At 42.5% G+C, this 26,812-nt stretch overlaps 1 protein-coding gene across 1 annotated transcript in view; it reads right to left on the reverse strand.

The window, feature by feature from the left end:
• COL22A1 (collagen type XXII alpha 1 chain) overlaps positions 1 to 26,812 on the reverse strand; it is a 237,177-nt gene that overhangs the window by 155,144 nt on the left and 55,221 nt on the right. The window contains 1 exon segment of the mRNA XM_036379115.2: positions 15,714 to 15,788. Within this exon segment, the coding sequence (XP_036235008.1) occupies positions 15,714 to 15,788 (75 nt within the window).

Genomic DNA, 26,812 nt, shown 5'->3' on the forward strand with positions numbered 1-26,812 from the left:
CTCATTCCCCCACTCAGTACATATCCCTCATCCACACTGCCACAGGAGCTGAGGGAAATAATTGAGAGCTGCTGGCAGGGAGAGACCACTCTGACTGGGCAAGGAAATTGTTGACCATTCACAGGAGAGGAGCTGTGGATGGAGAAGGCTGAAATGCTGCCCAGGTGACATCCTAATGTCCACTCACCAGAGGCCCCAAGCTGTGAAATCCTGCTCATTTCACAGGTCTTGTAAAGCTCCCTTGCTAAAAATGCACAAGTGCAAGATACAGTGACAAGAAGCTCCTGCCAAGTTTTCCCATCATTAGCTCAGACCCAAAGCTGCTCTTGATCTCTCTGGCAACTCAAATGAACATTCACATCATGAGCAGCTCTGAAGCTGTGCACACTGGTATGCTTTTCCAGTGGAAACAAGCATCAGATTCACTCAATCTCTTCCTCTATTTTTCCTGAATTTCCTATCAAAATCCACTTTTAAAAGCCCAAATAATACCATGAAACATAAACCCGGCTATCAAAACTACTTTGCAAACAGAATTTGGTGTAATGAAAATAAGTCATGCTCTTACAACATAATTCCATTTACATTTAGGATTGGAAAAATCACGAAAGTAAATCATAATAGTGTTCTTTTCTTTTATTCAGACTATGGATTGGCAAATTAAAAATTGATTTCTCTATTTTTAATTAATTGATGAACAAGGATGGCTCTTTGAAAAATTAAATGTAGATCCAGGGAAAAGTTAAGTCCTTAGGTGTGTCAGAGGCCACACTCAAAAGCAAAGGGTTTTTAACTTTAATCACACTATTAATTTATTCTGTGCCGAATTTAAATATTGGCCAGTTGGTGAGATAACCTCCACTCTTGGATACTCTATTTACAACCAAAGCCCTTAAAGGTAAGGGACACTTTGGTTGCTGAAAGATTTCAATAGAATTACAGAAAATTTGTCATCAGGCCATACACTAAAAAATTAAGAACTCTGCCAAGAATGAGATGTATCTCAACTAATTTTAGCTGTCTGAAAAGGAGACATATGATGGATGGAGGTTTCCTTAGTTTCCTTGTGAGTCAGCAGAGAAATTTAAAAGTAATTAAGACAACTCATCTTGAAGACAGGCTGAATCCCCACCTGAAGTGCCTCCATTTTTCAGCAAAAGGGAGCTCAGACAGGATTTTTTACTGAAGTTGTCTCACATGCATTCTGCCTACAGGGAATGATATCCTCTTTGTACAGGGAGTAAAGCAGAGGTAAAGAGGACAGAAACTAACAAATCCCACATAACTTATATTCACATGGCTTTATTTGCCATCAGAATTGCATAAAGGTTGCAGATTTTTAAATTCAGCTTGATTAACCAGCTATGATTTTCAAAATCTCTTCTGAAGAACAAAGAAAGAAGCAAACCTAAAATATTATTATTTGAGCTGAGAAAGTACTCAAAGCAGATTACCCAAGTGGAACATACAAAGAAACACACATACCTTGGCAAACCTCCAAATGAATTTATGAATTAAGAGAACCTCTAAGATTGTTTCAGCTGAAGGACAAGCAAATATATTATTATCATCACTATTACAGCTACTAGCAGTATTACTACTGTTAGTACTAATATTACTACCATTATTACTGCCATTTTGTTTACTTTGTGTGCCTGGAAGCCCTTTGCATGGATTATGTTCCCTGGACTTTAGGAAAGGAATTGGGATTGTGAGGGAGACAGTATGGAAGTTTTATTTTTGACTTTTTTAGCCTTGAATTACAATATAAATGTAAAAAGTAAGCAATGCTGTGATCATTTCTGCAACACCTGACCAGAACATTTCACCTGGCAGTGTTTGCTCACTAACAGTGCAGTAAAAGTTGCTCAGTGAGATTTTTCCCCAAAGAGTTAAATGTGTCACACAGCATTTCTGTGCTGGAGTTACAGCAGAAATTGTCTGTTCTTTGGTTTTCCCACCACCAAGGAGGCACCACATTGTCAGTAGCATATGGAAAATGAAATGCCACATGTAACTTCCCAGTTCGCTCTGCAAGTGGATGGGAAAGAACAGACCTGCCTAAATTAGCAAGTGCAAAGATGCTGTTACCTCTTGCACATGCCCAAGCACAGGGTGAAAGGGTAGGGTTTTCCTGTTCTCAGCTGCTTTGATTTAAAAGGTGGCTTTTTGTATAGTAGAGCAGGTGTGGTTTCCCAAATGGCTCATAAACTGCTTAATCAGTAATGCCATAAACATGGCATTTAATAAATGCTCTTTGATCTTAAGCCTCTTAATTCATTAGAGCTTCTAAAACAATATGTGGCCACTGAAACCCTCTAACATGATTACATCTCCTGAAAGCCAGCAGACCCTAGTCCATCTTAAAATTAAAACAGTGAGCTGAAAGAGAAACTCAGATTTGTAACAGCATACTTGGCCTGAAAAGTAATTTCTTATGCACTGCTCTGCTGATCAAATCAGCTGAATGTCTCACTGCCTGAGAGTTATAACCCCTTACAGGAAGCAGCCTGTTTTCCAGAATCAGAAAACACACCCAGATCTTTCTGTTTCAGGGAGAAGATGGCAAAACTTGGCACTGGACAATTCATACATCATCTAACTGCAACATGCAGCCAGGTTCTCTTTAACAGGACAAATGTCCACAGTGTACCCAACACCTCAAAGCATGGCCAAAGGGTGATCCAACAGCTCTGTACTGAGTCTGTGATCCTACAATGTTTTTTCAAGATTTTTATTTGAAGGGGCTATGGTTGGTTGCCCTGAGTATGGGCTGTATTTCTGCTTGGCTCCATGAAGGATCTGATATGGGCAGCATGGTAAAAGCTGTTGTGCAGGTTGAGATTTTCTTGAGTCTCCTGTCTTCGTGGCAAAAACCCCACAAAAAACAGAAGAAGAGAGCAAAAAATATAAGTTTTATTAGCCAGAAAACACAGAAGTGAGCACCTTTGGAAAGGCTTCTCAGAGCAGGACAGAGTCATTGACTTCTTGTTTTGCCCAAAGCAGCTTTCTGAAAAAAAGTCTCTTGCTTTGTGTCCCCAAGGATCCCAAGATAACACTCACAGGGGGAACAACTGGGCTACTTCTAATTGTGAAAGTTTTTGGGGAGACAAGAGCCTGGAGAGGAATGTGGAAAGTGAGAAAGGGAGCAGGAAAGGCACTGGACATCACAGCCTCGAGTGTGGTGTCTGGAATGTATTTACTACGGTGGATTGCCAGCTATGAGCACTAATATCAAACAAAGCAGCTTTTACAGGAAATGCTCCATCCTCTGCTCTTGCTCAAACTCCCAGCTGAATTGTCAACCTTGTCAATGCATTGATGAAGTGTCACCAATGGCCACGATCAGGGGAGTTGTCATCACCTGCTGCTTCACTGACACTTCAGAAAACAGCAATCTGTACAGCCTGTGATAAAGTAGCTCATGCTGCTTTTACTGGAGGATGGTCAATGGCACTGAGCTTTATTCAGCGTGTGAATTCCTATGAAAAACAGTAACACCTGGGAGGCTTTCAGCACATACATGAACTTGTCAGACATCTTTTCACTCTTGAAAGTTAATTTTCACAGATTTCCTGTGCCCACGGGGAAGAGCCTGTATGCTCTCAGTGTTCAACTCGTCCAGTGTGGTCTGCAAGGTTATTGCCACTGTAAGGAGCCCTCGTTTCTGTTATCTTAATTAATTTCTGTGCTAATATATACTGTAAAAAAGGAGGGAAAATATGCTTTCATGCCATAAAATAAGGTTTAATGAGATGGGTCTAGCAATCAGTTATGTCAAGGCAGAGTGTAGAGGAGGTTTTTTTTTCCTCTTGTATCTAAACATTTGGCATCCTTGTCTTCCACAGTGCTCTATGCTGAAAGCAGCTATTTCTGGACAGCCAAGATGTGGTTCAGCTCAGAGCTGGAGTAGAAGAGTACAAATCCCAAAGGAGAGATTATTTACTTTATTCAGAATGTGTTGCTGTTATTGTTATAGTAGCCATTATCTGCTACAGCATTTTTGCTGTTCCTGACATTTCTTCCTCCACAGGAAAAGAAACCCTGTCAAGAGCTGACTGAGTACCACATTTTAAGATCTCACTGAAGTGTCCATCTCAAAGGATCTTTGACCACATCTAATCTAAGCCTACTTTCTTCCTGTTTGAAGCCATTTACACCTGTCTGATCACCACATGCATTTTTAAAATGTCTCTCCCCAGCTTTCCTCTCAGCCCCCTTTAAGTATTAAAGGTTGCAAGAATGTCTCCCTGTCCCTGGCCCTTCTCCTGGCTGAGCATCCCCAGATCTCTCAGCCTGTCTTCACAGAAGAGTTCTTCCAGCCCTCTGAGCATCTTTGTGGCCTCCTCTGGACTCTCTCCAACAGTTGCATGTCCTTCTTATGTTGGGTACCCCAGAGCTGGATGCAGCACTCCAGATGGGGTCTCACGAGGACAGAATCAAGGAGCAGAACCCCCTCCCTCACCCTGCTGCCCACAGGGCTTTGGATGCAGCCCAGGACACTTCAGGCTTTTTGGGCTGCAAGTGCTCATGGCTGAAACATGTCGAGCTTCTCATCCACCAGCACCCCCAAGTACTTCTCCTCAAGGGCTGCAATCAATACATTCTCTGCCTGGATTTGGTCTTGAGATTGCTCTGATTCACTTGTATTTGGCTTTGCTGAACTTCATGAGGTTCAGCCCCACCTCTCCAGCATCTCCTGGTCCCTCTGGATGCCATCCCTTCCTTCCAGTGTGTGGCTGCACTCACAGCTTGGTGTGCTCAGCAAACAAAGCTGAGGGTGACTCAATCCCATTGTCCATGTCCCTGAAAAAATGGCAAATGGTGTCAGCCCCAACACCAACTCCAAGGAACACCACTCACCACTGGTTTCCACTTGGACATCAAGCCATTGACCATGCCACTTTGAATGCCAGCCCATCCAATTCCACCTGCCCAATCCATGTCTCTCCAATTTAGAGACAAGCCTGTCATGCAGCACAGTATCAAAGGCATTGCACCAGAGCAGGTGCATGAGTCTTGCAGCTCACACTGCTCAGACCTGTGCCATTGCAAATGTTTGTAAAATTTTTTTTTCCAACTGTCTCTGGCTGTCAGAAGAAATTATTTCCAAAGGCTTACAAAGGATAAGAGTTCTGTCTTCTTGCCCTGTTTATTTCACTGTATTACACCTCTCCAGAAAAGATGGAAAAAGAAGCAGTTAATTTAAGCACTGGTGATTCATACCACATTCAGCTCTCCCAGAAGTTTGATTCATCATCATCAGTCAGCAGGGGTTCCCTGACTTACCCCCAAAACATTAAGGACTGCACCTCTGGAGGACCAGATCAGAGATTTATTGGCTGCCCACAAGCCCTGCATGAAGCACTGCATTGATGACGAAATGGGTTGAACAGGTCATTAAAAAAATTAGTTAGCTAAATTTTACAAGAAGCTTGCAAGGGAATTTTGGAACTATAAACTTTCCAGAGTCTATAGATTAAGGGTCTCAAGAGTGCTTTAAAGAGGTTCTTGCTATTAACCTTTTTCTCCACTGATGTTCCAGCTGGGATTCAAGCAGCACTTCTTGCTGACCCAACTTTCTTCTCACCAGATCCCCATATTCCAGCAGGGAGAGCAGCTAAGAGCTTAAGCTAATGATGAGGTTTTGCTGAAGCAGATGGAACAGGTCTTACCCCAGCATGAAAGAGATATCTTCCAGCAAGCCTAGTACCTTCTAGGTCATACTCAATAAGGCTTAAAACACATTTCAGATGGTCTCAGTTTTATAAAATTTATATATCAGATTTACCCCTGGTACATGATGCCACCACCCAGGCTGTTGGATTACTGATCCTGGTTTGCTTACTCTCCTTCCCAGCACTGGAAGACACAATTTCTACTTTTCCTTGGCCCCAGGAAAGGAACAAGCCACAAGAGTCCCATGCAGACCACAAAAAGGAGTTTGATCTCAGCTCGAGCAGCAATCACATTTGGGGTTATGAGAAGCAGAAACCTTATTTGAGGTGTACAATGGAGTTATACTTCAAAAAGGAACAATCTTCCAGAGGCAGTGAGGCAGGTGAACAGGCAGTCACTGAACTGAAATATGGGGTCACTCTTTCAAAAACATCAGTCTAAAGTTTCAGCCAAAACAGAGGGGAAAAATACAACACTTGGTATCTTTACACAAGGAAAAAAAGATAACACTTCAGGAAAGATAAAACAAATATAAACCAGTAAGAAAATTATGCCAAAGATAGGAGAGCGAATTAAAAAAAAAGAAGCAAGTAAGTAGATACACAGTCCTAGCCACCCCACCTTGTGTAAAGGCTGTTGTAATCTAACCCCCAGCCTGCTGTAAAAACAGGAAATAAATTCATGTATAATGTATACAGCAGCTGCCTCTGAGGCAGCACCTTTCAACACCTGATCCCATGTTAATAACACAACACTTTATGTGGTGCACTGTTCTGTTTATCTGCATCTGTCCCCTGCTTCTCTCTTACCCTTCTGCCTCTTCAGTTTTCAAACAGTTGCAAGTGGCATATTGAACAACACTGAAAGCTGGTTTTGACACTGAACTCTTTGGCTCATTACTGAAGGCTTTTGTTGTGTTGAAGTCATCTCCATTTTCTCAATAATGGACACTCGGCTTGGTGCCACAGGCCCTCTTTCAGCTCCTTCCTGCTCCAGTGATTTACAAGATTAAACAGGAGTTCATTACTCCTTTGATGTCCTTTGTGTGCCAGATAGGCTTGTACCAGCTGAATTACCTGAGACTATTTGTATTAGGTTCTGGTTTTAATTAGTTCCTCAATTTTGAAAGCCTCTTTTGAGTTCCTCAGGTGTCAAGGTGCTCTGTGTTCCTCCAGAAAACCATAAAATTGCACATCTGGAAAGTCATCCCTTGGGATAGCAGTGGGGAAGGCAGGACCTCAGTACAAGCAATTACTTTTTAATTTTAGTATTACTTTTAAGGTAAGAAAATACATTTAAGGAAAAGCATCTTACTAAGACCTGCTGGATTCTCCCTGTAATGCTGCCTGGGCTGTAGGAAAACTCAACCAATAAGCTGTTCATGAAAAAAAAATATTTCTATTCATTTTAGGTGTGATGAACAAGGAGTAACACGAAAGCAGGTAGGGACTACTCTTTAGGAGACTGTCATGGTTGCTAATGCCTGGTGACCAGTACAAAACAGATTAGACCTACCTCAAAACCTGTCCACTGCTGTCATCAGAGAGAATTCTCATCAGACAGACTAATTTAACACCAAGAATTAGAAGTTTTTTGTTCAGATTCTATATATTCCTTCTTTTTCTTCTATATAATAATATATTATCTTCTATATAATAAATAGATAAATATTATATAATATAATAAATAGAATAATATATATCTTCTATATAATAAATATATTCCTTCTAGATATTCCTTCTTCCCCTCATGTGTCCACAATAAACAGAAGGCTTGCACTGATCAAAAATCCATGGGATGGTTTCTGAAGGAGAACTAATATAAAATATTTGGACTGAAAAATATCTAAAAGTATATCACAGTTAGACAAGCTATTAGTCTTTTTATAGCCAAAGGATTAGTTGCTTCTTGGGCTACGAACAGTCAAAATTGAATTTATTTCCTTTTCATCAATCTCAAATGCACTGGAATAAGAAAACTACCTAGATTGTTTAACTTCTAGGAGAAAGCAAATCCTACCAATCAAAGAATCACTTTCATGTGCATTATTAACTCTTGCTAAACCTTCTTTGTGAATGCAGATGTCAGAATTTGTTACTGCTGGGACTCAGACTAGAGGAAGGCTTTCACAGGGACTGCTCTGCTGTTGCCAGTTTACTTCCCGCAGAAGCACATTTTAAAGTAAATTCAGCTTTCCATCTCCATGTTTTCTGACATTTTTGAGAAGCTCAGCCAGGCTACCTGCTCCAGGACAGACCTGATACTGTCAGGTTATTCACTGTGTCAGGAATCCATTGAGACCCATGGCCTTGTGTAACAGCTGACATCTCTGACCATATTAAGAAAAAAAATATCAATTTAAAACATGCTTTTTTTCTAATTCAAAGAAATCACCCCAGCTCTGTTGGTGTCACCCTAGTTGTGCATACTTTAGAGGATGCTCCAGTATTTCCAGGCTCCTAATCCAATGCACAATTTGGTGACTCCCTACTCCCTGTTGGGGTGACTGTGCATTTTCACTCACCAATTCTTCAGTTTCCTGTAGAAGGGAAATTCTTTGGCTGACCACAAATCCCAGAAAAACCAAGGTTCCCATGTTGGATAACTGGTGCGTCTGGACACTGGGCATGCACAGTTTACAGCCAGCCCACAGGCCTGCAGTGGCCATGCTTAGAAACCACAAATGATTTAATGGTAATTATTGGCCTGCTTGACCTGTTTTTTAGACTTACTGGATATTAAAATGCCTTTGAACACAAGTGAACCATTTGTCAACCTCTGAAAAACTTCAGAGACCTTTTAAGTGCAGTGATCTAGGCTATAGTGTTAAGATTAACTATTTCACAGTAGAATGGTAGAATCACAGCATTATTAAAGTTGAAAAGATCCCTAAGATCAAGCCCAACCATTGACCTAAGACTGCCAGGTTCATCACCAAGCCATGTCCCCAAGTGCCCCAACATCTAAATGTCTTTAGAATCCTTCCAGGGATGATGACTCCACCAGTTCCCTGGTCAGCCTGATCCAATGCTTGATCATCCTATCAGTGAAGATATTTTCCCTACTATCCAAACAAAACTTCCCCTGGCACAACTTGAGGCCATTTCCTCTGGTCTCTTATTACCTGGAGTGAGAGATTGAGCCCCCCAGCTCACTACACCCTCCTCTCAGGGAGCTGCAGAGAGCAATAAGGTCCCTCCTGAGCCTCCATCTCTCCAGGCCAAACACCCCCAGTTCCCTCAGCTGCTCTTCATAAGACTTGTACAGAGACTCCTAAAAAATGAGCCAACAGGATCTCAGTAAGGTCACCTGCACTCCTCATCTACCAGCCCAGAGGACAAAATCCACCTCACAGCATAAGTCCAGCCATTTTCTCCAGCTCACAGGAGACTCACGTAACTCCTGTGATTACAGGTCAGCTGTTCCTTTCCCTGTTTGCCTCTCAGGACTTACACTCACTATTGCCAGATGTCTGCATGTCAGGAACTCAGTTTCAAATTCAGCTCAGTCCAGTTTCACATTTTCTGGGGGACTTCTAGAGAAAATGTGGGGAGAGGAAAAAATAAGAAGCCCTGAGCCCTGTCCTATTAGCACTGCCTAGTGATGGGTCACAGTAAAACACGAGAGCAGAGTGACTAAAGTTTCATCCTTCTGCCCCATCTCTCACAAATGTCCCAGCTGCTTCCAGTCCTGCCTGTGTGTGCATAACCCCAGGGATGGAGAGGAGAGTGGTGGGGCCTGCACCAGCAGCCTGCTCCACCAGCACTGCACACGGGCAGTCTCTGCTGGTGACCGCTGTGTCTCTGCATCCTCTGTCCCAAGGCGGTGATCCCTCACAAATCTCTTCAGCTATTCATGGACTATTCACTGGCACCTTGGGGGCTTCCCAAGGAGACTGCCAAGTGCAAAGGGAGGGCGCAATGCCTGTCACACAGGCACCACAAATACACTTTTTTCCCCAGGAGGACATCGGTCAAATGCGCTCGTCCTGCAGGTCCAGCAGCCTGGACACTCCAGTTTTCTCATACTACCACGTGCTTTAGTGGGCAAATATAAATAGTCCCAGGGATATTGTAATTAGCTAGAGAGTCACTGGCATCTCTGGAATGTGAGCCCTGTGCTGCAAACCACAGGAGCTGGAGACACACTGACAGCTAAGCACAGCCACTGCAGTCTGTAATTGTAGGGGATCAGTTTTACAACCAGTGCCTTCCTTGTAAAATGCCCAAACACCCTTTAGAGAGTCACAGAAAAACACACAGGTCATAAATGTTTTGGAATTTTGGTCATTTTCACATGTAGGTTTTGGAGACAGGGAAGAGTTGGAGGCTGAGGTCAGTCTGTGGTACAACACATAATGCAGTTTCTGCTGCTGTTCACACACACAGCCCCTGTGGCTACCTAGGAGCTAAACTCAGGGCTTTCATGTTCCTCCCTTGCCCCATTAACACCGTCCAGTGTGGGATGTTTGATGCCATGTGGTGGTTGGAATTGTCCTCCCCAAGGGTTTATTTTTCTTAGCACTCTGAGAAAATCACTTCAGGCCTTTCTTTACTTCCATGGCAGAGTCCCCTGAAAGCAACAGCCAGTGTCTGTTGAGGAGTATTATCTCCTCTGGTAATGTTCAGGACTAGAGCTCAGCTCACTCTTAATTCTAGAGATCATCCAGATTTCTGCAACCAAATCCCATATCCAGCAGGTCTAGTCTAAAATACAAATAATTCAACTGTGAAGTCTTAAAACTTCAAGAAGTATAATTCATTTTAAATAACATTCATGTGTAGCTTTGATGCAATATTATGGCTCCTAAAAATACGCAAAGGTCACATCTGCAGGATGCAAAATATTATCATTGTGTTTTCCTGCTTGGTCAAAATCCTTTCTTTAATGCTGATGGAATGAAAATGACAATTCAGCATAATAAGAGGTATTGAATACAATAAAGGTGTGGAGGGGGGTGTTACTGAGTATTTTAGGGCAGATGAGTTAAACCCTCTTTTGTCTTTATTTCTCTTTAAAAAACCTATTCAAAATATAGTGCCCACAAGAATGTTGTAAGGACTTTGTTTAAACGATTATTAAGCATTAGTTTAAAATATCAGACTTCCTGGATGATAAAATGATATTCTAAGTAAATTCCTTCCTTTCTTTCAAAATTCCCTGCTGATTTCTAATGCATTCAGCAACATATTCAGTGTTATATTCTGAATTCACATGTTATGTACTGCTAAACAGATGCTACTTCACTTCACTGACAAAATTCTCTCAGTAGCAGAGTAAAGCTGCCTATATATTCTTGCTCATGCAACCCCATTTCACTGTAGCAGCCCTTCCTGAATGCTACAGCTGGAGATTTCTTATTTAAATGCTTTGAGACCAGAGGGTCAGAGAGTACAAACCTCTGCTCTGAAGGACTCAGGACTATCCATCACTGATTGCTTGTCTCCATCAGTGCTACTTCACCTCTTGTCCCAGTGCTTCATATCTCTGACAGCTTCAGCCTTCTTCTGATGTCTTGGATGTATGTCTTAAACAGCTGATAGTCATTTCCTATTGCTGCCTTTGTCCTTCAGCCTGAGTGGCTCCCTCCTCTCCCTCCTGCTGTTCTCCTGATTTATTAACAGAGAGCAACATTATCTCCCCTTTCCTCCTGCGCACTGCAAGATTAACCAAACCCAGGATTTTAATTGCCTCTCTCTGGCTCCTGAACACACTAAGAGCTCCTCAAGGCTGAATCCATCTTTCCTGAACTAAGGGAGGACGTCTGAGCAAACTTTTCTAGATGAGCAGTAACCAAAAGCCCTGTCCAGTCTCAGGAATTCTTCCCTTCTCTACCTTGTCCAGTAACAACCTTTGCATTTTCCCCAGCTCTACAGGACTGTGATGTACAAACAGCTGCTAAGACCCCATCAGTTCACACAGGAGGAGTTTATAGTCCTGATATTGATCCATACCTACCAAAACAGGCCTTTTAAATTGACCTTTTTAAGTTGGAAAAAAATCCTTGGGTTTTGGAGCCATTGATCCTGATCCATAGAGTGGAAACTCCTAGGGGAGATTAGACCTAAAACTGGACCCTGAAGGACTTCATCACTGCACACACTGACTCATTATTCACTTTCCTAGAAAGTTCATGATTGTCTCCCTGCCAGGCAGTTTTTGGCTCATTTTACATTTATTTATCTCTACCCTTTTCCACTTTAGCAGTGCCTTTCAATGCAGTACTCAACAAAAGCAGATAGATGAGATTTACTTAGTCCAGTTTGCCTAAAGAAAAGGAATCATCTGTCTTTTATATGAAAATACTAGTCTAGAGCTTTGGCTCTCCTCCAGATCACAATGGGGTTTTTTGATGCAGTTATTTGATTCTGCATGGAGCCACTTTCACTACCTCACTCCTATTCTCAGCCTCTGACTTAACAAAATGCCATGAATCTTCCACCTCAGCCACACCATTGTTTCCCTTTATCTCACAGAGTTCTTCCTTTTACAGCTCATTTTATGTTTTAGCTTCTATTTTTACTTCTGCTGATACAGAGTGACTCAATTCATCCACTTAAACGCAAACACAGAACTAAATGTAGCAGGTCATGATATAACTTGTATGCAGGTGTAGGGTAGGCAAGAATGGGCTGGAATTGGTGATGCCTTGTGTGAAACAATTGTCTGTGCCTTCTGCTGCTGCAGTTCACCCAATAAAAATATGAGAAAAAAAAATTTATAAATTATCAGAAAGATTTTGTCACTCAGTTCTGAGGTCTTGTCCCTCTCTGAGAGAGGAAAAGAATCTAAGAAGATTTTAAATATGTTTTCCCTATCCCCAAAATGAGATTTACTGCAACTTTTACTCCATGAGACTGAACTTTGTGTCCATCTATAAACAAATTTGTGCAAGATATAACTCTGAAATTCAGTGTTAGGAGCCTGTTGGGCAAGGATCAGTTCTGCTTCCTAGAAGAGCTCAAGGCACAGGTGTTAACTTGAAATCCTTGTACACATGAGGAGCTGGGTGGCAGAGTCTCGGGACTCTCACTGCTCAGAGTGACCCCAAGTTATGTTAGAAAGTCTCTTTTCCCAGCCCAGCGGTCGAAGAAGGAGTCAGAGCTCTTCAGTTCTCGTTCTCAAGGTTGTTTATTGTTCCTTATCTATAAAATTCTTTCTCTGGCCTGCCGGGGTCTGCTCAGCAGGTCAGACAGAGGCACTCTGGCTGCCTTTGGGGTGGTGTTACCTTTTATACCAAAAACTACTCGTACATTATTTACCATAACTTCCCAATACCTATCACCTATGGTAGACAGTGAGCTTCTACCCTAAACCAATCTAAAAGTGCCAACATCACAGCAGAAGATGGAGGCCAGGAAGAAGAAGGAGAAAGGCTGGACATGCCCAGATTCCTCCATCTTGCCCCTTGAACCCTCATTCTAAAAACCCCAAAAAATCTATTTTTCCACCCCATGACAAACTGATTATTATTCTACTTAGACTTTCGTGGCTTGCAGATCCTCATATAGGGTTGGTAACTTTTTCCATGGGTCATAATCGAAGTCACAGGTGTCTTGGGCTCTGTGCCAGGGTCTCTGAGCACCCTGGCAGGGGTCCTGGCAGTCCAGGACAGCCAGAGGGATGTCCTGAATTCCAGCAGCAGAGGAACAGCCTCCCCCTGAGTGCTGTCACCCACAGGCATCCCAGAGCTGAGCCTCCCTCCCAAGTGTGAGGGAGCAGAACTCAGGCTGTGCCTCAAAGCTGAGGGACAGTCCCCTTTGGGGTAGAACAAAAAAGCCTTTCAGAACAACACATCCTTTTGGAGTGGGAGCACAGCACAGTGGGCCAACTGAAATTTTCCAGTTTAGCTGGAAGAAGGTAATGTCTTTCTGTTGGAATCAGACCCAGGAGCCCAGAGTCTTCAGAAAAATGCTATGGAGTAAGTAAGGAGCACATAAGGAGTGGAACAGCACTTTGATTTATATGATCCATCTCCAGCAGCAAACAATCCTTAGCAGACCCAGACTATCTGTTCCATTTTTTTCCAAGGAAGAGGCACACATTTTCCTGATCATCAGTAACAAGATGAGAAATAGATAATTTTCCCACCATGTTGGAGCAGTCAGGAGCCTTCTACAGTCCTCTGTACTGGTGGTGAGGGACTGAAGTTGTCATCACTTTTAATTAAATGCTGTAACTAATCTGTTGTTAAGACACTGAATGCAATGGTAAACATTTACAGTAAACAGATATCCCTTAGGTAAAATAAATGACAGCCCTGAATGATCAGCCTGACCAGATGTTGCAAAAAATTAATTTCTGCTTATGGAATTCCCTGATATGGTGGGGAAAAAACAATCACTGTGATACTGACCAAACTGGAAGAGTGCCCAGAGGATCTGTGAAGTGTGCATCTTTATGGAAACTGAAAACTCAATTATACAAGGTCCTGAGACCTCTGATATGATTTTAAAATGGGCCAAATTTTAAAGAGATCCTATTTTGAGTGGAGTTTGAACTAGATGATTTCCATAGGATCCTTCCAACCTGAAGTAACATAGAGATCTAAGACCAAAGTGATCAGAATGTGATTCTTTTATGTTCTGAACATAAAAGAACATCTCAACATTCTGAATATTGACTTCTTTCCTAGGAGAGAAGATGAACTTGAAGATTATAGGAAAAAATACCTCCAAAATATTACAGAAGAGCCTAAGAGTCTATATATACATATATATATATACATATATATATATATATATATACACACATATGTAAAGATTACTGCATATATGCATGTACACCTCACTCTACCCAAAACTTTGGTGCCAGATCTGAACTGGGATTCCTGTCCTGTACATTGCTCAAGAAAAGATATGCTTTAGAAGTCAAGTAAAGCATAGAGTCCACTAGGTAGCACTTGAATCAAAATTCAGATGAATATGAACTGGAAATAGGAATCCACTTGTAGCTCCATTCTTCTGGAAAGAATCACATAGAAGGTGATCATCTGAGAAGGGGCACAATCCTCCTACTCATTCTGAGCAGCAGCTTCCACTGCAGATGGGTTCATTCAGACTGAGTTGCTCCAACGTTCACCAGCCCAGAGACAAAAGGACTTTCAGGTTAATGCAAGACCCAGCAACAGACAGCATTTCAATATAGGTGTTTGGGGATAATCTCCTTGGGTCTAATGGTCACAAAAGATGTTACCACCCAACATTATCACCGGCTCAGATGTAATCAGAATGCAGCCAAAATAAGCTGCCCACAGACAGCACAGTTGGAGCTGGTATTTTGTGCAGGCAGTGAAAATCCCCCAATGAAAAAATTCTGAATGAGTAGCAAAGCTTTCAAACACTGAGCATTTCTACCCATAATCAAGCTGCAGAAGAACCTTCAGCCTCCCACTGCAGTGACTTATGTCCTTAGGTCAGTCACAATTATTCCCAATGCAACCTTGATGGGCATCTTTTCTCTGCCAGCAGCTCAAGCAGTCTTGGGAGGCTAGAAAAGAGGCACAGCCCATACAAATATCTAACATTAAGTCCTTCAGCTGGCTGAAAATATATATCAGAGCTCACAGAAAAGCAGAGCTATCACCAGACTCCACTTCCCCTTGATCTCTCACCAGTGCTTCAGAAAATCTTTTATTTATATAAATGCACACATAAACCTTTCTCCACTGGTAACTACCACTGTGCTTGAATTTCCACAACAATCACAGATCAAATAAATGGACATTAAAACTCACTAAATGTGCAGTGGTGAGAAAAAAGTGATCTCCCAGACTTATTGCACTCCACTGAGCTCCACTGGCTTTTTAATTTGATGCCATATCAAAAGAAAGTTTGTGACAAATTTGGTGTTGGCTGTCAACAGATAACTCATTTGGAGCCTCACAGTTTCTAATATACTTTTCACCACTGAACACGTGTTGGAATGAGAAAATTCCATCTAGGAAAGGTGTAATGAATCAGAGCATCACACAAGAAATGTACAGTTGTGCTATTTCAGTTCCCAGAGGGACAGCAGAACGTGTTTCTGTTTACCTGGGATCTCATCAGTGCCCCCATTGGTGTGTTTGAATCGGTCTCCTTCCACGTGGACATTTGGACACAGGACATCTGAAAAGCAAAAGAACCAGGACAAAATTATCCCAAGGAAACACATCATTGTGGAAGCTGCAGAACTAACAAAGGCTGATCTGATCTTCTGGATTTTTTTCAGAACTTGCACGTGGCACCTCAGCAATAATCCCATCTCATCTGCACATCCTAAATACCCTTGTAGCCTAATTTCATGATGGACAAGAAACCCAGCACACTATGTCTGGTTTTCAGCCACTTTTTTCTGCCTGACCAGATAGGAAGACAGAATAGATGAACTGAACCTTTCCATCAGCTGGGACAACACTCTGGGTTTGTGTCTTTCTGTCTGTAAATCTGTATGAAAATCACTAAAAATCTTAAGAAAATACAGAATGTGCTTCCACTCCCAGCTTGGCTGGAAGGGAAGTTCTGAAAGGCCAGCTGACATTGGGGTGCTGCCCAAACTTTTCAGAAAGAACAGCTCCTACTCTGGAAAACCTCCCTTATTTTTTCAAGCAGAAATTGGAGTTAAATGACTAAAACTTTGCAGAGTATTCACCCCTACACACAGGTTTTAAAAAGTCAGGAAAATACCCAGCCTTTGTCAGCCATTTCTCATGCTCCCAAATAGTGTCAACACAATTGCAGATAAATGCTTCTACACAGAGAACTGTCTATGTATCCACTCCTTTTCTGCCAAATCTTTGAAATAACTTTTATTTATGCTTTCTTTTCCCAGATCAATAGGTTATTGCACACCTGTAAACAATGGGGGCAGGTAGCTCAAGGGATCATTTTAATGAGAAGAACTGGTGGAGATATCAGGTCTGTACATGTTCAATGTTATAATTATAACAAGAACAAAACAGCAACAATAGTAACAACAACAATAACAATAATTAATTTATGTCATTTTATGTATAACACTGGACTTATTACAGGCTCATAGAGATGATGTGAGGCCTGGAGCACCTCTCCTGTGAAAACAGGTGGAGAGAGCTTAGGTTTTTCAGCCTGGAGAAGGGAAAGTTCCAGGACGATTTTAGGAAGGATAGGACCTTCCACTAATTAAAAGGGGCTTTCAAAAAGTGTGGAAGGGACCTTTCACATGGGCAGATAGTGATAGGGACAATCTTTTATTACCTCTTAAAGAACTGTAGCCTCACTTTTGCCTGTATTTTACAAACGTCCTGTGCTCCTTTTGACTCCTCCCCTCCTGCCTGTATCTAAGGAATGAGCACAAACAACTGGCAAGGGAAAGAGGTTTATTGCAATGCTCACTTTCCAGCCACAGAGTAATTCACAGAGGCTCAAACTAGGTTGGTACTTTCCCATCCCAGTTATCAACACAGCTCTGTATGTCCAAAGGAGCAGAGTGCTGGACTGACAGCACATCCATCAGTCCCAAGGAGCCACCAGGTCTCCTTGCCACACCCAGGGCTGCATTGTTGGGAAGGCAAGACAAAGCTGCCCTCCTTCTGTTGGAGCCTTTCAATGAAACCCCAGACACAGGTGAACATTTTAGTGTCAGAGAGCATTTAAGCCCATTTTTTCTGCTACTGCCAGGCAAAACTCTGAGCAAACACTTGTGATGCCCAGAGGATTTGTAGTAATGAGCACCCACTGAAAACGGCAGAGACAGTAAAAAATCTGCACTGCAGCTAAGGCTCTGCTAATTTGTAAATCTTTACAGATTTACAGAAGAGAAAGTATAGCTGACTGATCTGAGCTTACAGTCTCTGCTCCTTGTTGCATCCTCTGCTTGCAGTTGCCTTTAAATATGTATTGTTTAAAACTTCTTTCTTGTCTGCTGCCTTATATAATATTCTGTAAATCATTTGCTTTATCCAAAACTTTTATCAGCAACGATTTTGCATTTATATCCAGGGGGTTCATGGAAATTTTTAATAGGACCAGAAGTGCTAAATATTCATTTACAGTTGCACCAGGAATGATGACTTTCCACTGACACCTGCTACATGAGATCAGTCAGCTTTTAATCCATTGTAGAGTGCTACTTTTTAATGCAAATGCAATTCAATACATAGTAACCATGCCTAAGAAAAAATGTACTTTATTAAAGAACAAATGTATTTTATCAAGGTAGTTACCATATCAACCAAACTGTAACTCTGCAGAAGAAAATTAGTTTTGTTAGTAATGACCTCTTTCTCATAAAATTATAATTCTTGAATAGGGATACATAATTATTCCTTCCCTGTAATACTTTATTCACTGGCTTCAATATCAAACATTCCTTTTTTGTGAGTGAGATCAGGAAAATTGCTCTATACCTATACATATGGACCATTTTTCAATTTCTAATAGCCTTACATTATCAACATTTCAAAGGCCCATAATTGGAGCAACTAGGAAGTTCAGTGTATGTAAATTTGCAGATGACACCAAACTGAGTGGTGCTGTGGACACACCTGAAGGATGGGACCATCCAGAGGGACCTGGACAAGCTCCAGAAGTGGCTCATGGAAATCTCATCAGGTTTAACAAGACCAGGTGCTGGTGCTGTGTTGTATTTGCAGGGACCCTTGTGGCAGGCAGAAATGATCAATCTGACTCCATGTTCTCAGAAGGCTAATTTATTACTTTATGATACTATATTATGTTAAAGAATGCTAAACAAAACTATACTAAACAATACAGAAAGGATACTTCCTCAATGCTAAAAAGCTAATAATGAAAACTTGTGACTCTCTCCAGAGTCCCAACACAGCCTGGCCCTGATTGGCCAAAGAGTGAAAACTCCTCACACCAGCATCCAATGAAACAATCACCTGTGGGTAAACAATCTCCAAACACATTCCACATAAGCAAAACAGAGGAGAAGCAAATGAGATAAGAATTGTTTTCCTTTTTCTCTGAGGCTTCTCAGCTTCCCAGGAGACAAATCCTGGGCAAAGGGATTTTTTCAGAGAACGTGAATGCCACAGTGCTGCACTTGGGCTGGGGCAATCCCTGGTATCCATCCAGGCTGGGGAGGGGAGGGACTGAGAGCAGCCCTGCCCAGGGGGACCTGGGGGTGCAGGTGGGTGAGAGGCTGGGCAGGAGCTGCCCATGGGCACTGGCAGCCCAGGAACCCCCCATGTCCTTGGTTTGTAAGGGCTTCTTGTTGAAGGAAGCATTTCTGAGTAATTTAACTGCAGATCCCCCCTTTTCTGTAAACAAATATGAGATGTGTTTGATGAGGAGGGACTTAAGCCTTAGAACCTTCCCTATGAAAAAAAAATCCCAAAGCTCTCAAATATTTTAAAAGCAAGAGACAATATGTCCTACAGAGCACATGTTCTGCAAAGAGACATGTCAGAAGAATGTGTTGGCTCAGGAACATTCACTAGCACTAAAATAACATTAAATAACCTAGTGCAATTAAAATGTAACAGTCAGGCTGCAAGTTTGGAAAAGTGATCTGATTGTTTGAGTTTCTTTGCCTCCAAGCCATTTCAAAAGAAATTCAAGGAAATTGGATAGAAAACAAAGGGGAAAAGAAAAGGGAAGGAAGGAAGTGGCGGAAGGAAGGAAGTGGCGGAAGGAAGGAAGTGGCGGAAGGAAGTGGCGGAAGGAAGTGGCGGAAGGAAGTGGCGGAAGGAAGGAAGGAAGGAAGGAAGGAAGTGGCGGAAGGAAGGAAGGAAGGAAGGAAGGAAGGAAGGAAGGAAGGAAGGAAGGAAGGAAGGAAGGAAGGAAGGAAGGAAGGAAGGAAGGAAGGAAGGAAGGAAGGAAGGAAGGAAGGAAGGAAGGAAGGAAGGAAGGAAGGAAGGAAGGAAGGAACACAAATCCCCATTGCCAGCTTTCCATCCTGTGTCCATAGGACTCTGCTGAAACAGTTTCTTACTTTTCATTTTAATTCTTTCAAGGATAAGCAAGCCCTCAGCTGCCAAGGGCTCCTCTGGGGACTGGTGTATAATGAATGCTGAACATGTGTAGCTGTCAAGTTCCACAAGAATAAAGTAGAGAGGTGAGAATGGAAACACAAGAAGGTTAAAGCAAACATTATTTATTATCATGTTTTGTTTTTTTTTTTTTCCTTTCCAGACTGAGAATTTCAGGATTCCAGAATCTCGGCAGCACTCAGTGCATCGGCAGAGATTCAGACACTGAATCTCCATCATTATTCCATTCCCACAAGAGAAATTCTCTAGTTTCTCTCAAAAGGTGTGATACTCCCAATCCAAATATTTGAATTGTCTCATCCCCTGACGCTGAAGTTTAGCCCCTTGTAATCCTGCCCATGAATAAGGCAATGCAGGGCAAATGCAGGCTTCCCTAAAAGTTGTCTCCCAAAACTTTACAGGCAGAAAACTTTACAGGCAGAAAAACTTTACAGGCAGACAGCCTGGTAAGAAAGAGGAATTTGTGTTGAGTGGGTGGGTTTCATATTCTTATGTAGATAGTATTGCAGTTTTTTTCTACGTTGAAATAATTTTCCCATTGAAGATTGCACTTGAAGGGAAAGGGGCCTGGTGAGAAAATTTTTTCCTAAAGTCAAGAATATTTCATGAAAGTAGCTTCTCAGAGGAGCTTTCCCAGAGCCCATTAGCTCTGTTCTTTAATTACTCAGGCAGTTCTCTGTGCAGCAGCTCCTCCAGCACATTTAATTCCCTGCAGTCAGTTGATGACTCCTATATATAGTACTACCTCTATTTGTTCTTTTCTTTTCTTTTACAGAACATCACACATAGACCATTTTATAGCTTCCAAATTTAAGGGTTTTTTTCCCCTCACTCTTTTAAAAATGCGTCTTTTGAAAGAGTGCCTCCACTCTCTGCCCATACTACTGAATATTTTTTGGCAAATGTTTGTTGTCAGATATTCTTTCCCTGCAAATAACGCAATCCATAAAGTGCTACCCACCATAGAAACAAATTTATAAGGAAAAACGTGGCATTTTTTTCAGCTACAGAGCCAGGCAGCCCTGACAGTGCAATGATACTGCAATAGTGTCTGTACTAACATTATAATTTGCAGCAAGGTGTAGGTACAACAGAGCATCACAGCAATTATATGATTACACCTTGCAGTTTAATGCCTTGTGCAACTCTCTTTCCTTTCTGAAGTCACACTGAATCTTCACACCATGGGGTTTGAAGTCCATCAGTGCCAGGAAAATCACTTGTTTGGGGCTGCTGAAGCCAAGGTTGATTCTGTCTTTTTTCCTTCAATGCCTACATTGATGCTGGATGAGGTTTCCATATTTGCTCTCACACAAAGGCTCTCTGTCACTACAGTGATAGAGCATCCTGGAATGCTTTGGGCTGGAAGGGACTTTAAATCCTCTGTCTCCAACCCCTCTGCCATGGGCAAGGACACCTTTCACTAGACCAAGTTTCATAGGGCCCCATCCAACCTGGCCTTGAACATTTCCAGGGATCCAGCATCCAGAGCTTTTCTAGCTAACATGTTCCAGTACCTCCCCACCCTCACAGTGAAGAATTTCTTCATGATATCTAATATAAACCTGCCCTCTTCCAATTTAAAACCATTACCTTTTTTTCTATCACTACAAACCCCTCCCAAAAATCCCTCTCCAGCTCTCTTGAAGAGCTCATGAATGCTGATGGTGAAGTGAAAAGGGAATAGTAAACCCTCCCCACAGCACAGCTTTCAGGTGGAGAAAACACAGCCACAGCCCACCCTACTCCACATAAATCTGTCACAGTTTTCCACTAAAACATTGTTCTGAAAATGCACCAATGCCCAGCTGAACTGCTCCCCAGGCTCCCCTGTCTGCTGAGAAAGTCTCAAGTGACTTCAGTGGGACTCTGGGGAACTGTGTCCACAGGGCTCCTTCCCCGTTTCCAGCACAGTAGCCAGAAAAAGTGAATTTCTGTGTGACCATCCATTCAGTGCTGGCACTGCTCAGCAGATGGTGTGTTCCATACAGAGGTAGCAAAATCACTGCAGGGTATTATGCCCCAGAGAGCTCCCATGCAACACTCATTTAAGGTCCTAGGCAAGAGGACAGTCTTCTTTGATAAGCTCTTTCTATAGAATGGAGAAGCAGAGCTTTTTCAAAGAGCAATTCAGAGCAGAAACACAATTTAGGTGCCCTGATGTAGCCCTGAAAAAGCCACTTTCTTCCCATTGTTTCTAGGGGAAATCTAGGAACACACAGTTCCCAAATTAGACATCTGTCAAAGGCACCAGAGTTACATCCATCCAATTAAAACAAGCATGGTTGGGTGCATTCCTGGGCACTGAGGCCAAGGCATGTTCAAGCCCATATCTCTGCTAGCAAATGGTCTTAGCCTCCAAAACAAGAGGGCTGCTGACCAGGAACACTCCCTGGCACGTTGGAAATACCCATCTGGAGCCCAGAAATGTTCCAGTGGAGTGTCAGCTTGCCTGGGGAGAAAAGTGCCAGACCCCAGGGCAGAGGATTGCATTCCACTGCCCTGGAATGCTTCTGGCCACATTTACTGTTACTAGTTCAAATATAGCCCATAAATGTAATCCTTTGCTAAGAGTTCTCTGATACAGATCAAAAGCAATGATGCTGAATTGATTTTATAGTCACAGGCCACCAATCCTGAAATGCATTCAGTGCAAATGGGAAAGTGGGGAGGGGGCTGCATGCACAGCAAAGCAATACTGGATCCTGTTTAAATAGGGAAGCAATGCAAGGAGTTCTGGCATTTGCAAAGTATTTGAAGTCCTTTTGAAGGTGAAAAAGTAAATTAAAAAAAAAAAGGTTAAATTCCTCTCCTAAAGTTTTCTTCCTGTCCTGTCTCACTTACACTGGAGCTTCATATCAGAGAGATGTGAAAAATACTGTTTTCCCCACAATGTGGCAGGCTGCACTGTGCATTTATACCATCTTCTCACCCTGGATCCAAGCATCTCTCTCTCCTCCTTTTGTTACTATCAATTGCCTTTTTTTTTTTCCTTTCTCTCTCTCCTATGCTCTGGATCTTGATTCCAAAAGAGAAAATGCTACTGGAGGTGCTCCCACCCCACCAGCACACAAGAAGTGACAACTGCACACCTCCACCAGCACAGGGAATCCTTTACAGCCCATCAGCCCCATCTCTAGGCTGACCCCATAATTCAACCATAAAGTCAGCTTCAGATCCTCTTTAAAATCTTCTAGAGAAGTTCCTGAATCTTGGTGAGGACTCATCTTTCCAAAGGATACCTGCACCGCAGGATGCTCAGAGAACCTCTCCCTCTCCAATGCACACACACAAATGCTAGAAACTCCTGGTATGACTGGCAGCAGAAGTATATTGTCAAGAGGACTGCTGCAATTAGCACCATTTAAGTGAGCAGCATACAGAATTAATTTGCACATGCTCCCACAGGGAATAAGTGGCACTCTGGGAGCTATGAAAATAGCATCAGGCCTTGGCACTTCCAAGCTAATTTGCTTGTGTCTGCCCCTAAACAAACACAGAGACTGTGTGCCAAGGAGCTTGTCAGCAAACAGCACAAGGTTTTGAGGAAAGCAATTAGCAGCTGCTCTCCATCCAGGCCAGGAGCTGATTGCTGCTCTGGGACACGAGTCCACCTCCTTCTCTCAATCTGGGAAAGAGGTGAAGCTTCACCATGCTGAGTGTCCTTGATTGGAGTGAGCCACAGGGCTTCTCCTGAGTGGCCTTGGCAGATGAATTGCCATGAGCATGTCTTCATGCTAATGACCCACCAAATATTTAACAGGATGACAGTTAAATTTTGGTGGAGCTGAAGTGGAGCACACCCTCCAGGAGCCAGCAGCCACAGCAGCAAGCCCTGCCCCAGTGGCTGCTCTGTTGGCACAGATGGAACGTGTCACTCCTGATGCAGCTGCTGGGCTCTTTGGCACAATTTTAGGTGTTTGCTGCCTGTACCTCAGAGGCTGGAGAGAACAGGGTGCTGCAAGGCTAAAAGGGTTTCCCGCTTGGCCTTGTGTCCCAGATGAAGACCAAAGATCAGAGGTACTGCTCACCTGGATGAGACAAAGCCACCCCACCTGCCAAAGTGATGATCCCAAGAGTGCAGAAAGAAGAGATCAGCACAAAGGGCCTCTCTAGGGGTGCAGGTGGGAATGAGCAGTCTGTGGATGGACCAGAAAGCACTCCAGGTAGATTGTCTCACCTGCCTACCATCTCACAGCCAAGCATAAAAAAATCCATCATTCTCGCTCCCCTTCTCACTCATTAAGGTTTAGAAAATAAAAGTTTTTATATTCTTGGATTTTGCACCATTTGACATGGATCAATTCCAATACCCACCTGTGTAATGAACAATAAGATTTCTGTGGTGTGTAAGAAAACCCAAGGTAAAACATCTGTGCTTTACACTCCTTTAAAAACTTAAAAAGATCAGTACCACACATGCAAATACTGGTTGTAGAAACAGGAGAAGCCTTTCACAAACTCAAGCAGGTCTCTCATGTTTTTCTCCTGTGCTGAGCAATATGGAAGCAAAATTCTGCCAGCAGCAAATTTCACAGCAGGGAGCTGGTAGCAGCAATAGCAAAAAATGCAAAATCTCTTACAGCAATGACTGATTTCAGGATGGACTCAAACATTGTAAAATGCTATCAACATATTAGAGGTGGGGGTTTTTATTTGGTTTTTAAATAGCAATTCTGTGTTAGTCCTGTAATTGAAACGACTGGGATGATTAAAAATAAACTCAGTGTGAAGCTCCGGTAGGTTGGTTCTCACTGAATAGGAACAATACAGAATTTCTGCTATAAAACCCCATCAATCTCACTTGCATTGGGCATTCACCAAAGGCACATTCCCCAGATGAGCCCAATGGAGCAGTGCAGCTACAGATCTGCTGAAGCCATCAGTTCCCACTGCTGGCTGGAGGGACAAGACAGTCTGTCCATTATCCTCCCATGTGCCACAACACGGAGACAAGAGCGTGGACTCTCCTCATCTGAGCACTGCCAGAAAGCTGAGATGCCAAGTCACAGTTTATAATTGATTTAAAAAAAAAAAAGCAAATCCTGGGCAGACCACAAATGTTATTTTATTTGTTAAATTTCTGTAAAAGCAATTACTTGTCCAGAATAATAATGAGAAATCCAGGTAAGGCATTCTGTTCCCTCACAGGAGTTCCAAAAGTGAATTAATTAGAAGCAACTTGTTTCAAAGCTCATGGCTTTTCAGCTGATCAATAAATATACACTAGCTGTTCTCAAATAACTTCCAAGAGAGAAATATAGCTCAAGGATGAGTTTAAGAGGGCTCTGACTGCCATTACTCTTCTGGTGTAATTACACAACTGCAAATTGAACAGTATCTTCTTCCATGTGGGTATTTCTGGGGACTACTCTAACTGTGGCTTTGGGACTCTGACCAGCTGCAGTATAAATATATCATAAGAGGAAAGCAAAGAAATTTCTGTATAAATAGAAGACATGACTCTGGCTAAGAGTTTGATTTTGTTTTGTAAAGAATTGTAGCATCGCCTTTGCAAAATGGAGAGGGTTCAAGAAAAGTAAGTGACTTTAGTTTCCTCTTAGAAGAAACCAGGTTAAAATCTGGCCTGAAGGATTATATGGATGCACCTCAGCAAACTCAGAATTTTTTCTGGTTGCTGTCCACATCTTGCTGAATTTGGCCTTTCCTGGGCCAGGGCATGAAACTGGCCACACAGAGGCATAAGGTAGTGGCAGGCATGCCAAGATCAGCCAGAGAAAGCAGTGGGACACCTCTGTGGTGGTACAGATCTTCAGATGAGATCCTTTAAGAGGAAGACATCCATCTGATAATCTTCATGGGGTTAAAACTTGGGGTCACCAATGGAAACAGGCTGAGGATGATTGATCATGTGGGAAAAAGGACTTGTCCAAGCTCAGATGCCACCTCAAGCTTCTGGGTCTCAGAGCTCCCTTCCTGCCTTCCAGGATGCTACAGAGTCCAGCAGGAAAAAGAAATTACTCAAAATGAGTGAAGGATGGCAGGAGCAGGCCCAGTGTTCACTTCTTTAATTCCAAAGGGTTTAAACAGACCATTGGTATCTGCAAAGGTCTTAACAGATTCAGAGACCTTTAGGAGCCTATCTGGGCTTTTCAGCTTTAAGACACACCTGAAAATAGCCAGGTTGAAAGCACTGGGTTCACTTCTGACTTAAATTTTGAAAGATAACTTCAGTTCTGTGTTGATTTTATCCAAACAGCTTGATTCACCTGCCAGTTCCAAACATTCCACCAGGCCCAAACTTTCTAAGGAGGTTTGCATAAGATCTGGGTGCTTCCTTCCCATGGGCACTTCATCAATCTCTCCTCAGAGGCCTAAGAGCAGCCAAAAGAAAAGCAACTTAACCAGAAGTGGTTTTGAGGGCATCTGCCCCTTCCACACTCTGCTAAACAAAGGATGTGATGAGTGGAGCCTGGAAAATAAGGATTTGTGAGCAATAAATAAAAGCAGGAACAACCTGGGCTGTGTTACTCAAGCCAGGTGCGCATAGTTCAAAGGCTGATTTCCCCTTTCTTTCCCCCAACAGAGTTTTCCCTGCTCAAAAATATCAACCACTCATTTTTAAGGAAGTCTAAGAGGATATTTTAGACAAGACAGTTGTGCAAGAATGGAAAAGGGAAAGAACCAACCCAAGCACAAAAAAGAAAGGAGTCGAGAGGGAGAAAGCACATGGGTAACAATCAGCATCTATGGCCCTGCCACCTCTGAGTACTAATATCTTCAATCCCCACTAAAATCTTATCTGTGCCAGGAAAAAACCCATTTATCAAGCCCTCTGCATTAATACAGGGCTGCCACACTGTGTAATACACCTGTGCTGTTGTTATTCACGTACCTGGAATCAAATTGTGCTGATGTTGTGCCAGTCTGCCAGCAGCACAGCCCAAGCCTCACCACAGGCATGGCAGGATGAGTTAATGCTGTAAAACTTTCAGCTGCACAGCCACAAAAGGTACATCCCAGTGTGAGAGAATATGTGTTTCCAGAGGACCTGCAAAGTCAGCCCAGTGGTACCTGTCCCCATTGTCCCTCTCCAGGGAGCTGAGCACACTGACTCTCCAAAGGGGAACATGGTTTGCATTGATTTTTTAAAACATATTAAGTAATTGATATTTTGAACCAAAACCAGAAGTT

The sequence above is a fragment of the Molothrus ater genome, chromosome 1 (assembly GCF_012460135.2).
Source record: "Molothrus ater isolate BHLD 08-10-18 breed brown headed cowbird chromosome 1, BPBGC_Mater_1.1, whole genome shotgun sequence".
Taxonomy (NCBI): domain Eukaryota; kingdom Metazoa; phylum Chordata; class Aves; order Passeriformes; family Icteridae; genus Molothrus; species Molothrus ater.